The sequence below is a fragment of the Haliotis cracherodii genome, unplaced genomic scaffold (assembly GCF_022045235.1).
Source record: "Haliotis cracherodii isolate W230 unplaced genomic scaffold, xgHalCrac1.p SCAF_5, whole genome shotgun sequence".
Lineage (NCBI taxonomy): Eukaryota > Metazoa > Mollusca > Gastropoda > Lepetellida > Haliotidae > Haliotis > Haliotis cracherodii.
Genome location: NW_027266308.1, coordinates 50,023,431 through 50,037,064, shown reverse-complemented (window position 1 = coordinate 50,037,064; position 13,634 = coordinate 50,023,431). Strand labels below are relative to the sequence as shown.

At 45.8% G+C, this 13,634-nt stretch overlaps 1 protein-coding gene across 4 annotated transcripts in view; it reads left to right on the top strand.

The window, feature by feature from the left end:
• Nucleotides 1-13,634, top strand: part of LOC139442383 (cytoplasmic dynein 1 heavy chain 1-like) — a 95,248-nt gene that overhangs the window by 73,562 nt on the left and 8,052 nt on the right. For all 4 annotated transcript variants that reach the window (XM_071223187.1, XM_071223185.1, XM_071223186.1 and 1 more), the window contains exons 70-84: nucleotides 336-425; nucleotides 1,362-1,422; nucleotides 1,980-2,233; nucleotides 5,344-5,475; nucleotides 5,889-5,983; nucleotides 6,324-6,426; nucleotides 6,866-6,937; nucleotides 7,444-7,519; nucleotides 7,880-8,040; nucleotides 8,632-8,743; nucleotides 9,630-9,814; nucleotides 10,835-10,948; nucleotides 11,646-11,816; nucleotides 12,447-12,548; nucleotides 13,181-13,302. In XM_071223187.1, coding sequence (XP_071079288.1) covers nucleotides 336-425; nucleotides 1,362-1,422; nucleotides 1,980-2,233; nucleotides 5,344-5,475; nucleotides 5,889-5,983; nucleotides 6,324-6,426; nucleotides 6,866-6,937; nucleotides 7,444-7,519; nucleotides 7,880-8,040; nucleotides 8,632-8,743; nucleotides 9,630-9,814; nucleotides 10,835-10,948; nucleotides 11,646-11,816; nucleotides 12,447-12,548; nucleotides 13,181-13,302 — 1,850 coding nt within the window. The remainder of the gene's footprint in view (nucleotides 1-335; nucleotides 426-1,361; nucleotides 1,423-1,979; nucleotides 2,234-5,343; nucleotides 5,476-5,888; nucleotides 5,984-6,323; nucleotides 6,427-6,865; nucleotides 6,938-7,443; nucleotides 7,520-7,879; nucleotides 8,041-8,631; nucleotides 8,744-9,629; nucleotides 9,815-10,834; nucleotides 10,949-11,645; nucleotides 11,817-12,446; nucleotides 12,549-13,180; nucleotides 13,303-13,634) is intronic.

Below are 13,634 nucleotides of genomic sequence, written 5' to 3'. Positions count from 1 at the left end.
AGCGTCCAACAGTTTGTTGATGAGGTCCATTAATGGATGTTGCTGTATTTAGGTGTGGTGAGTTTGTGTTAGCGTCCAATAGTTTGTTGATGAGGTCCATTGATGGATGGTGCTGTATTTAGGTGTGGTGAGTTTGTGTTAGCGTCCAATAGTTTGTTGATGAGGTCCATTGATGGATGTTGCTGTATTTAGGTGTGGTGAGTTTGTGTTAGCGTCCAATAGTTTGTTGATGAGGTCCATTGATGGATGTTGCTGTATTTAGGTGTGGTGAGTTTGTGTTAGCGTCCAACAGTTTGTTGATGAGGTCCATTGATGGATGGTGCTGTATCCCCCAGGTGGAATTCCCCCCCGACATCTGCTCCAGAGTCACATTCGTCAACTTCACCGTCACCCGCAGCAGTCTTCAGAGCCAGTGCCTCAACCAGGTGGGTAGTACTCAAACATCCACATTTTAGCATGTTTCAAATGTTACAAAAATAAAACATGTTGCTAGCCAGAAAGTGTTTTACCAGCTACAGGGATTTATCCAGGCTGATATTCGGACGCAAGTTAGCAGCAATTGTGATGAAAATTCCCAAATGGGAATTAATATTTCCTAGTTCATGTAAATATAGGTACAACTAATGTTACTTTGAGATGATTTGTTTTCCACTGATAATAGCACCAAGAAAGAGAAGAGGATTAACTTTACACTATTGTATTGAATGCCATGTGAACAAGCCATGTTAAACCTCTAAAAACAACAACTTCAACAAGATAACATTAAAATGAAATAATATTTTACTTGAATGTTTAAATAAGAAATCTTAGAAAGCCGAAAAGGAATTCAAACTATGTTTTCCCCATCAAACACAATCTGATCGATTCGTTGCTGTGATAGATACAATGAATACTTTATCATTTCGGGACCGTTGGTTAGTCAGGTGGGTAAAGTATTACACTGAAGGCATGGGGTCAATTCCCCACATGGGTACTATGTTTCAAGCCCATTTCTGGTGTTCCCCTATGTGATATATTGCTGGAATATTGCTAAAAGCGGCGTAAAGCCAAACTCACTCACTCACTCCAAAGATTTTAAAGCTACTTTTACACTTTTTTGGAGGTTTGAAAATGATCTTTTCCAAACGCTTACAATGCAAGTTTTCAGTCAAGAATTTGTTGTTAAATTTTAAGTTGTGCAGTAATGATATGTTCACTCTCTTCACTGTGATCAGTGAAGATTTAGCATTACTGATTAAATTGTTAATGAACAGTGCCCTGTTCCACAAAGCAATCTTTGCATCAGGACAATGATAACTCCTTTCAACGTGGACTTGCAGTAGTTGTAGCTCCAACTATACCCACTCACTTCCTCATTTCAGGTGTTGAAGGCTGAAAGACCAGATGTTGACGAGAAGAGATCTGACCTCCTCAAACTGCAAGGTATGGACAACTTGATTGCAAGATATGTCTCTTTTTGGATGCCATTGGTCAAGTGAACAATGTTTTGTTCTCACATGTAGCCTTTTTCCAGATCCATCAATATTTACCTGTGAATCAACATCATGTATTGTCATTAATGTCAGTACTGTTGGGTCCCGTGAAGATTCACGGGTAGAATAGGTCTTCAGCAACCCATGCTTGCCGTAAATGGTGACTATGCTTGTCGTAAGAGGCGACTAACAGGATTGGGTGGTCAGGCTCGCTGACTTGGTTGATGCATGTCATCGATCCCAATTGCGTGGATCGATGCTCATGATATTAATCACTGGATTGTCTGGTCAAGACTCGATTAATTACAGACCGCCGTCATATAGCTGGAATATTGCTGAGTGCGGCGTTAAACAAAAAACCAAACAACAACAAAAACAGTACTGATGGAACTTTGTCAGTTATGTTCCCTATTTTAATGGTGTTTGGGGCTGCTTTTAGGTTGGATTTTTGCTGTGACAAGGATGTAGTAGTACAAATAGAAAACTAAAACATGGTTGTTTTATCAGGTGAGTTCCAGCTGAGACTGAGGCAGCTTGAGAAGTCCCTCCTTCAGTCTCTGAATGACGCCAAGGGGAAGATCCTGGACGATGACAGTATCCTCAGTAACCTGGAGACTCTGAAGACAGAGGCGGCCGAGGTTGCTCGTAAAGTGGAAGAGACAGACATTGTGATGGCGGAGGTTGAGGCTGTGTCACAACAGTACGTGCCCCTGGCCCAGTCCTGCAGCAGCATCTACTTCACACTGGAGGCTCTGCAACAGGTGGGGATGCTAGTCTGTCTGGGTCACAATGGTGCGGATGCTAGTCTGTCTGGGTCACAGTGGTGGGAATGCTAGTCTGTCTGGGTCACAGTGGTTGGGGATGCTTGTCTGGGTCACAGTGGTGGGGATGCTAGTCTGGGTCACAGTGGTGGGGATGCTAGTCTGTCTGGGTCACAGTGGTGGGGGATGCTAGTCTGGATCACAGTGGTGGGGATGCTAGTCTGTCTGGGTCACAGTGGTGGGGATGCTAGTCTGTCTGGGTCACAGTGGTGGGGGATGCTAGTCTGTCTGGGTCACAGTGGTGGGGGATGCTAGTCTGTCTGGGTCACAGTGGTGGGGATGCTAGTCTGTCTGGGTCACAGTGGTGGGGGATGCTAGTCTGGGTCACAGTGGTGGGGATGCTAATCTGTCTGGGTCACAGTGGTGGGGGATGCTAGTCTGTCTGGGTCACAGTGGTGGGGGATGCTAGTCTGTCTGGGTCACAGTGGTGGGGATGCTAGTCTGTCTGGGTCACAGTGGTGGGGGATGCTAGTCTGTCTGGGTCACAGTGGTGGGGGATGCTAGTCTGTCTGGGTCACAGTGGTGGGGATGCTAGTCTGTCTGGGTCACAGTGGTGGGGGATGCTAGTCTGGGTCACAGTGGTGGGGATGCTAGTCTGTCTGGGTCACAGTGGTGGGGGATGCTAGTCTGTCTGGGTCACAGTGGTGGGGGATGCTAGTCTGTCTGGGTCACAGTGGTGGGGATGCTAGTCTGTCTGGGTCACAGTGGTGGGGGATGCTAGTCTGGGTCACAGTGGTGGGGGATGCTTGTCTGGGTCACAGTGGTGGGGGATGCTAGTCTGGGTCACAGTGGTGGGGATGCTTGTCTGGGTCACTGTCGTGGGGATGCTTGTCTGGGTCACAGTGGTGGGGATGCTAGTCTGTCTGGGTCACAGTGGTGGGGGATGCTAGTCTGGGTCACAGTGGTGGGGGATGCTAGTCTGTCTGGGTCACAGTGGTGGGGGATGCTAGTCTGTCTGGGTCACAGTGGTGGGGATGCTAGTCTGTCTGGGTCACAGTGGTGGGGATGCTTGTCTGGGTCACAGTGGTGGGGGATGCTAGTCTGGGTCACAGTGGTGGGGGATGCTTGTCTGGGTCACAGTGGTGGGGATGCTAGTCTGTCTGGGTCACAGTGGTGGGGATGCTAGTCTGGGTCACAGTGGTGGGGGATGCTTGTCTGGGTCACAGTGGTGGGGTTGCTAGTCTGGGTCACAGTGGTGGGGGATGCTAGTCTGGGTCACAGTGGTGGGGATGCTAGTCTGTCTGGGTCACAGTGGTGGGGGATGCTAGTCTGTCTGGGTCACAGTGGTGGGGATGCTAGTCTGTCTGGGTCACAGTGGTGGGGGATGCTAGTCTGTCTGGGTCACAGTGGTGGGGGATGCTAGTCTGTCTGGGTCACAGTGGTGGGGATGCTAGTCTGTCTGGGTCACAGTGGTGGGGATGCTTGTCTGGGTCACAGTGGTGGGGATGCTAGTCTGTCTGGGTCACAGTGGTGGGGATGCTAGTCTGTCTGGGTCACAGTGGTGGGGGATGCTAGTCTGGGTCACAGTGGTGGGGATGCTAGTCTGGGTCACAATGGTGGGGGATGCTTGTCTGGGTCACAATGGTGCGGATGCTAGTCTGTCTGGGTCACAGTGGTGGGGATGCTAGTCTGTCTGGGTCACAGTGGTGGGGGATGCTAGTCTGGGTCACAGTGGTGGGGGATGCTTGTCTGGGTCACAGTGGTGGGGGATGCTAGTCTGGGTCACAGTGGTGGGGATGCTTGTCTGGGTCACTGTCGTGGGGATGCTAGTCTGGGTCACAGTGGTGGGGATGCTAGTCTGTCTGGGTCACAGTGGTGGGGATGCTAGTCTGGGTCACAGTGGTGGGGATGCTAGTCTGTCTGGGTCACAGTGGTGGGGATGCTAGTCTGTCTGGGTCACAGTGGTGGGGATGCTAGTCTGTCTGGGTCACAGTGGTGGGGATGCTAGTCTGTCTGGGTCACAGTGGTGGGGGATGCTAGTCTGGATCACAGTGGTGGGGGATGCTAGTCTGGGTCACAGTGGTGGGGATGCTAGTCTGTCTGGGTCACAGTGGTGGGGGATGCTAGTCTGTCTGGGTCACAGTGGTGGGGGATGCTAGTCTGTCTGGGTCACAGTGGTGGGGATGCTAGTCTGTCTGGGTCACAGTGGTGGGGGATGCTAGTCTGTCTGGGTCACAGTGGTGGGGATGCTAGTCTGTCTGGGTCACAGTGGTGGGGATGCTAGTCTGGGTCACAGTGGTGGGGGATGCTAGTCTGTCTGGGTCACAGTGGTGGGGATGCTACTCTGTCTGGGTCACAGTGGTGGGGATGCTAGTCTGTCTGGGTCACAGTGGTGGGGATTCTAGTCTGGGTCACAGTGGTGGGGGATGCTAGTCTGTCTGGGTCACAGTGGTGGGGGATGCTAGTCTGGGTCACAGTGGTGGGGATGCTAGTCTGTCTGGGTCACAGTGGTGGGGATGCTAGTCTGTCTGGGTCACAGTGGTGGGGATGCTAGTCTGGGTCACAGTGGTGGGGGATGCTAGTCTGTCTGGGTCACAGTGGTGGGGATGCTAGTCTGTCTGGGTCACAGTGGTGGGGATTCTAGTCTGGGTCACAGTGGTGGGGGATGCTAGTCTGTCTGGGTCACAGTGGTGGGGGATGCTAGTCTGGGTCACAGTGGTGGGGGATGCTAGTCTGGGTCACAGTGGTTGGGATGCTAGTCTGTCTGGGTCACAGTGGTGGGGATTCTAGTCTGGGTCACAGTGGTGGGGGATGCTAGTCTGTCTGGGTCACAGTGGTGGGGGATGCTAGTCTGGATCACAGTGGTGGGGATGCTAGTCTGGGTCACAGTGGTGGGGATGCTAGTCTGGGTCACAGTGGAGGGGATGCTAGTCTGTCTGGGGCACAGTGGTGTAGTGTGCCTAGTTCAATGGGTTGATATTGACTGGCCCATCTGGTTCAGTAGAAGGGGGCTTTGACTTACCCATCACAGTGGGAGTGATTGCATGAGAAAATCTGTTGAAAAATATTCTGTATGTTGGAGTATTTTCACATATAGGTTCACATTTTAGGTTCACTTCCTGTATGGCTACTCCCTGCAATTCTTCCTGGAGATATTCCACGCCACTCTCAACTGTGCCCAACTCAAGAACCAGAAGGAATATGCAGCCCGACTGTCTATCATCACAGCTGACTTATTTAGGGTAGGATAAACTTCTGTTTTTATTTTCAGGGCCACATGTGGGCAATATTCATGTTACGTTCGAGCCAGGAGTAGTTGGTCCGACGACACAGATATGATAATTAGGGGTAAAACTGTGCAAATAAAATATAGTACTTTCTACTTGTTTAATGACCCTGCCAGCATTTTTATCAGTCAAATCTTGCAAAATGTGTTGTAATTAACGTTTCAAGTTCACTTCTAAAAATAGCTGCTATGAACATTTGTCAATAGCTAGCCTTTCCTTTTGAACCTGCTCTAAAATATTAAAAGTCAAGAAGTTTTGTCACGATTTGACGTAAATATGCGTATCGCGATACATAACGTAACGTTTCATTGCGTGACCTTGATGCATCGTTTCACCTCGAATGATGAGGTTGTGTTCTTCATCCCCAGGAAACCTACAGCCGTGTGGGGCGAGGCATGATTCATGAGGACAGGATCACCTTCGCTATCCAGCTCTGTCGCATCCACTTGCAAAGCCTTGTAGGGTATGTTCACTGCTACCTTCAGTATTGCTGCGATGGTCAAAAAAGGGTTTACACAGTGCTCTTTTTATTTCCAAATAAGTGGGGGAACCTTTTCTTAATGATCCTGCTAAATTATTGCTGGAAATAACTTTGGAATGCCAGAACTTACTCTCAAATATTGCTCATTGTTTTGACCAGAACATCAAGAATTCGGCCTTGGTATTATGTTGTCGGTTTTCATTTGTAACACTGACAGCAGTATACAGTTCAGTAATTACATTTTTAATTGATTAATACTTCTGTGATGAATGGCAATTCACCAAATCCAGACTGCATGTAAAGTGTGTTTACTCTTTCTCAGAGAGTCGACATACACAGAGGAGTTCAATCACTTCCTGAGAAGCCAGGAGGGACTCCTCACTGAGAAGCCTGCAGCTGCCATTGCTGGTCTTACACCATCACAGGTGAATATTGAACCAGACATAGTTTACCATTTACTGACGATACGAAGCATACTTTATACATCTCTTGCCTCATAGACAAAATAGCGTTGATGTCACATTTGCTATAAGAATAAGTATGTATGAGTTGTTGATCATTTCATGAAGAAATCTGATTTAAGGTAAAAATGCATGAAATTTACTTGATATTAATTTCACTACCATTGTGGGGCTTTCACTCGGCACGCCGAAGACCCGGGTTCGATTCCCGACATGGGCACAATGTGTGAAGCCCATTTCTGGTGTCCCCCGCCGTGATATTGCTGGAATATTGCTAAAAGCGGCGTAAAACCATACTCACTCACTACAAATTGTCTAAGTGTAATATTCATTCATCTATGGATCTTGCTTTGTAAACTACTTTTCATAATTTTGAAGTAATTTATCTTACATTTCCTTTCAGCAAGCATCCCTGGTGCGTCTGAGCAAACTCCCGGCATTCAGGAACATTGTCAAGGAGGTGGATGGAAACAAAGTAAGTCATCAGAATTTGTTCATGCTTAACTTTCAATGATTTGTTCTTTACAAAGTTCATTTCTTCCAATATTGGTAGACCGCCTCCGTGGTCTAATGGTAGAGCGTCCGCCCAGAGAGCGGAAGGTCCGGGGTTCGATCCCCGACCGCGTCATACCAAAGGACGTTAAAAGATGGTACTTGTTACCCTGTCTGGCGCTCGGCATTAAGGGGCTAAAACAAGAACTGGTCAGCTCGGAGTCAGTATACTGTGTCTGAGTGGGGTATTCATGTTAAACTGCGGCATGGTATCTCAGTGAGCTAGCACTGTAAATCGGCATCAGTCTGGACTAGTACAAGCAGCCACGCAAACACGTGCATGCACGTCGCTATATAAGTGCAATAATCTTGGACGCGACGTTAAACACAATTTCACCTCACCTCCAATATTAGTGTCTTTTACACAAACTTCAGATAGAACAGAAATTTTACATTTTTGTCAATATGTTTGGTTTGTTTTTCCACCAGGATGTGAAGACATGGATGGAGAGTGCAACTCCTGAACAGACGGTGCCTCGGCTGTGGAGTGAAGACAAGGCTCTAAGTAAGTTGTTGCGTATCCTGAGTGCCATTTATACAGCTAGTAGCCCATTCATGAAACATTCATATCAGACAATTGGATCAGAGAAGAGTGGTGTCTCCTTATCAATGACAGGGAATATGTTGTGACCACATCCTCAAGAGGGATTCCTGGCTGGTTCATCCCCTGTTCTTCTCAGTACCATGTGACTTGATTGTCCATGAGAATTCCAAGTCAGGATAGGTTTCCAGTATGGCTCAATGTCTGCATACTGTTACAACGTGGGACAATCAGCCTAGCAGTCACAGCCTCACAAATAAAGCTGGTGCATTGCTGATTGTGGTGTTGAAAAAAGCCTTTATTTCTCCATTACTCCTGTTGTAGGTCCTATCGGCAAGGCTGTGCATGGTCTGCTGGTGATCCAGTCCCTGCGGCCCGACAGACTTACTGCCATGGCCCGAGTCTTTGTGGAGACCGCACTGTCATCTGAGTTTGTTCACTGTGGAGAAAAGGAACTCAACCTGGGAGAGATTGTAGAGAATGTGGTAAGTTTTGATCTTTTCTTAGCAATCAGAGCTACTTGATTTTCAAGAATAACTACAATGAATGAGATTTTTTAATGTGAACTTTTTTATATTTGTTGGGGTAGATCATTTTGTTTTCGAAATAGAATATTATTGTGTTCAATAAACAATCCCTGAATTCACGTTTTGATGTCTGTATGTGATTGTGTTTAGTTGTTGATCAAATGTCGCCTTTATAATACCTTTATTTTATCTTATCCTGACTCATACTTATCGCTTATTATTATTATTAATCCAAGCAAAAGATTTTGTTAAAAAGGGTTAATTTTTATGGAAAGCTTGGATTATGATGCACAGAAAAAATTTCCAGCAGCCAAGATGGCACGAAAAAGAGAGAGTGATGAGTTACTGGGCTTGGTCACATGGTTCCGGTGCGCATGCACGGAATAAGGGTGCGTTTGGGTGAGCTGTTTTCTCTGTTCTTTGGGAACAGCACATGAGGTTTCCACTACCTATTCGGAAGAGAGAGAGATAAGCAATAAGTATGAGTCAGGATAAGTATAATAAATGATATTTTTACTTTAAAAAATACATGTTTTGTTTGCTGACCAGATAAAGGCCAACACGCCAGTGCTGATGTGCTCTGTCCCTGGTTATGATGCCAGCAGTAGAGTGGATGATCTGGCAGCTGAGTTGAACAAACCACTGACATCCATCGCTATTGGTAAGCTGGGCCCTACATCAACTACTGCAGGATTGTTTCATTTAGATTTCCTAGTTTCCACACTTCTCCATTTTCATAAAACATAACTGATAACGACTATGATGTGAACCTTCGATGATCCAGATTAAAATTGGTCTTCAGCAGCCCATGCTTGACTTGGTTGATGCATGTCATCGTATCCAAATTGCCTAGATCGATGCTCATGATGTCAATCACTGGATTGTGTGGTCCAGACTCAATTATTATTTACAGACTGCCATCATATAGCTGGAATATTGCTGTGTAGCATTAAACAACAACAATAAAAAACAACAAATACTAAGTTGTGAGATCAATTTAATATTTACTCATATTATCAATCAACGATTATCATCTTAAATTTAAGTTTAAATTAAATGGCTTTACTTTCTAAGTGCATTTTATAACGACATGTCTCCCAGGCAGGACAAAACATCATCTATGTGATGCTGATTGACCTCACTCTTTAACTGAGACCGCCTCAGTGGTCTAGTGGTAGAGCATCCGCCCGGAGAGCGGAAGGTGCGGGGTTCGATCCCCAGCCGCATCATATCATAAGACGTTAAAAGATGGTACTTGTTGTTACCCTGTCTGGCGCTCAGCATTAAGGGTCTAAAACAAGGTCTGGTCGGCTCGGAGTCAGTATACTGTGTCTGAGTGGGGTATTCATGTTAAACTGCGGCATGGTATCTCAGTGTGCTAGCACTATAAATTGGCATCAGTCCAGACTAGTACAAGCAGCCACACACACATACACGTGCAAGCTGTCGCTTTACAAGTGCAATAATCTTGGACGCGATGTTAAACCCCATTTCACCTCACCTCACCTCACCTCACCTCACCCCACTCTTTAACTGCTTGTTACCAGGTTCTGCGGAAGGCTTCACCCAGGCTGAGAAAGCCATCAACTCATCCAGCAAGTCTGGAAGATGGGTGATGCTGAAGAACGTCCACCTGGCTCCACAGTGGCTGGTTCAGCTGGAGAAGAAGCTCCACAATCTCACGCCTCATCCCAGCTTCAGGCTCTTCCTCACCATGGAAATCAACCCGAAGGTAGGCTGAAACATATAGCCCGGTAGGGATATCGGGCCGGAGTAGACCTCACTGAGGAGGATCAGGTGGTTACAACATATGACCTGGCTGATTGTGTATCATCGTACCCTAATGCAGAGGATCGTTGCTCATACTACCAACCACAAGTTCATCTGATCCAGGTTTCATTTTTAACAGGCGGTGGGGGATGTCTTGAATATTGATTTGTGGGTATTATATGCAGGCTGTGGGGATGTCTTGAATATTGATTGGTGGGTATTATATGCAGGCTGTGGGGATGTCTTGTGTATTGATTGGTGGACATTATATGCAGGCTGTGGGGATGTCTTGAATATTGATTGGTGGGCATTATATGCAGGCTGTGAGGATGTCTTGAATATTGATTGGTGGGCATTATATGCAGGCTGTGAGGATGTCTTGAATATTGATTGGTGGGTATTATATGCAGGCTGTGGTGATGTCTTGAATATTGATTGGTGGACATTATATGCAGGCTGTTGGGATGTCTTGAATATTGATTGGTGGACATTATATGCAGGCTGTGAGGATGTCTTGAATATTGATTGCTGGGTCTTATTGGCAACATTGCAATATATTTTAATTGATTTCAAACCCTGGATGGATGGATTTTTTTTATTCTTGAGTAACTGTTAGCCAATGATTCTACTCACCATTTTGTTCAGATTTCACTACAAGATTGAACCTGTGAAGATCCGTGTTAGAATAGGTCTTCAGCAACCCATGCTTGTTGTAAGAGGCGACTAGCTGGATTAGGTGATCAGACTCACTGACTTGGTTGATGCATGTGATCGTATCCCAATTGCATAGATCGATGCTCATGATATCAATCCATGGAAAGTCTGGTCCAGACTTGATTATTTACAGACCATGTCATATAGCTGGAATATTGCTGAGTCTGCTAAATAAACAAACAAACTCTACAATATAGTCAGCATGATGCACTGATAAAGAACATAGTATGGTATGGTTGTCAGTTGTTTCTTATGTTTCCTGTTGTAGCTTCCCTCCAACCTGTTGCGAGCCGGTCGTGTGTTTGTGTTTGAGCCCCCACCAGGTGTCGCTGCCAACCTCACCCGGACATTCAGCACGGTACCGACATCCAGGATGTGCAGGGTGAGTGTGATCCTTGTCTTCAGTTTCAGTGAACCTTAACCTTTGTATCACTTCTGAGAATATGGCATCTTGTTACCAATGAAAATAATTGAATATCATTGCATCATTGTGACCGTTTGACCAAAGCAGATGATCCAATGTTAAATTTCCCCTTCGACAGCGTCCCCAGTCTTATTGAGAATCTTCCTGGAGCCCCAAACCTAAAAGATTAACTCAATATTTCTGGGTGGCAGATAAATATCAAATATTTCTTTTCCATCTTTTATCCATTTCCTTGTTTTATAGAAACTGTAATCAAGAATAAAAGTTTGAGAAGGGAGAAACAAATACACAAACATGTTTTTGCAATACATGCAAATCATCTTCAAGTATCACTTGAGCAAGTACCCTGAAAATATAGTTGTTTCCTTAGCATCAAGGGCGGTCGGGTAGCCGAGTGGTTAAAGTGTTCGCTCGTCACGCCAAAGACCCGGGTTCGATTCCTGACATGGGTACAATGTGTGAAGCCCATTTCTGGTGTCCCCCGTCATGATATTGCTGGAATATTGCTAAAAGCGGCGTAAAACAATACTCACTCACTCCTTAGCATCAAAAGCCCTATTAAAAAAATATTGTCATTACTTGTCTTATCTTTAGGAAAGTCATTTTGCACACTGTGTATTCCACTGACACAAAATGTATGTACTGTGTACTGCAGGAGCCGAATGAGAGAGCCCGGTTGTACTTCCTCCTGGCCTGGTTCCATGCCATCGTACAGGAACGGATGCGCTACACTCCACTCGGCTGGGCCAAGAAGTACGAGTTCACCGAGTCAGACCTGAAGGTTGCTTGTGACATGCTGGACGTCTGGATTGACTCTGTTGCCCTGGTATGTATTTCTGTGCTTATATTCTGGCATAGGGAGTTGTCTGAGGGACTGCCTTTTGTTGTGCAGAGTTGCATCCCATACGTGTACCAGAAACCTTTGGTTGGATTAGTTTCTGGGTTGTCAACGCTGTCCTGTGCTCATAGGTTTCACCAAAGTGGTCAACATACCACTGCTTCCAAATCATAAGCTGCCTCCCAATCAAGCTGACATTGTGATATATTTTACATACCATTTGACGCAGCTTTCAAATGAAACTCATGCACTCTGTAAGATGATTTTTCTGAAGAAAATACACAATTTTTTACTTATCCTGCATTATTCCTTAATATTTATGCAAATATGGCAATAAAGACCACAGGTTATTCCCAAACTGGACAATTTGTTTGAGCTTCATATCTGTCTGGTGACAAGCAGTAATGTGAAGTTCACATGATGTCGTCACATCCGAGTCACGTGGTCTGGCTTGCTGGGTCCTGCCTGCCTCACACTTCATTGACACAACTTTCTTTCTCAGTAGCTTCGTTTTCTGTCAAAAGTAAGCAGTAAATGCATTAAAGAGTAATGCAGGATAAGTCTACAGTTGTAAAAAAATATTTAGATTTTTCTAATTTTGATATTCTATTTTGTCAGGGTCGTACCAACCTGCCCCCAGAGAAGGTCCCATGGGATGCCATCAAGACTCTTCTGTCACAGTGTATCTATGGTGGAAAGATTGATAATGACTTTGACCAGGTAACACATTTAACATAGCATGTGTTTTATACAAATGTGAATTAGCACTTAAGAGGAGCAAGGCTCGATAGTTCATTTCCAGTAGGGGTCACTGGTGGCCCAGTTGTCTATGGCGGCGCAATTCGCTGTGCAGAATTGCGTCCCTTAGGCACGCCAGAAACCTATGATTGTGGATTCAAATCCCGGTTCACCCCGATTATGTTTCTAGTTTTGTCAGCACCATACTCGTGCTCGTGGGTTTCACCAAAGTGGTAAATGTCTGAGACATGCATCACTTCGGGCTTTCCTCCCACATTAAGCTGACACGCCGTGATATAACTGGAATACTGTTAAAGGGGCGTTAAACCCAACTCACTCACTCACTCACTCACTCACTCACTCACTCATTTCCAGTATAGACCTAGACTATTTGCCGTGTGTGGTACCGAGACTTGGCCTCTGTTAAATTAAGGTAACCATTAATGCTTATACACATGATACAATGTGATGTAGCAGACATAATGGTTTTCCACTTCCTAGGACGGCCAGTTGACTCAAACTTAGCTCCCCTGTAACTGTTTAGGTCTTATTCAAACATACCCTGGTATTTACCTTTAGGTTATAATCATCTACTTTGTATCCTCTACATCCAGCGTCTCCTGAGCACATTTGTGGACAAGCTGTTCACCCCCAAGAGTTTTGAGGGTGACTACAAGTTGGTTACTAATGTAGATGGTGTCCCAGGGAAGAATATCTCGATGCCAGATGGAGTCAGGTAGGTAGCATGTTACCCTGGTATGCTCTCATGTGAACGCCTTCAGGTATCTCCCATACTCCAACATAGACTACTGTGACATGAGATCACTCGGTGGAACAGGACACAGGACACTGATTGATCAAGCAGCCATGGTCTTTGTAGTATATTCACTGTATAGAATAAGATGTTACTCTCTGATCCGTCCATACCTAAAGTGGTCCTGCCTGCTGCAGTATTTCTTGAGGCGAACTTTACACTTTCCTATTTGTGAGGGCTCATGGGTGGCCCAGTCGTCTTAGGCGCAGCGATTCGCTGAGCAGAGTTGTGGCCCTTGGGCACACCAGAAATCT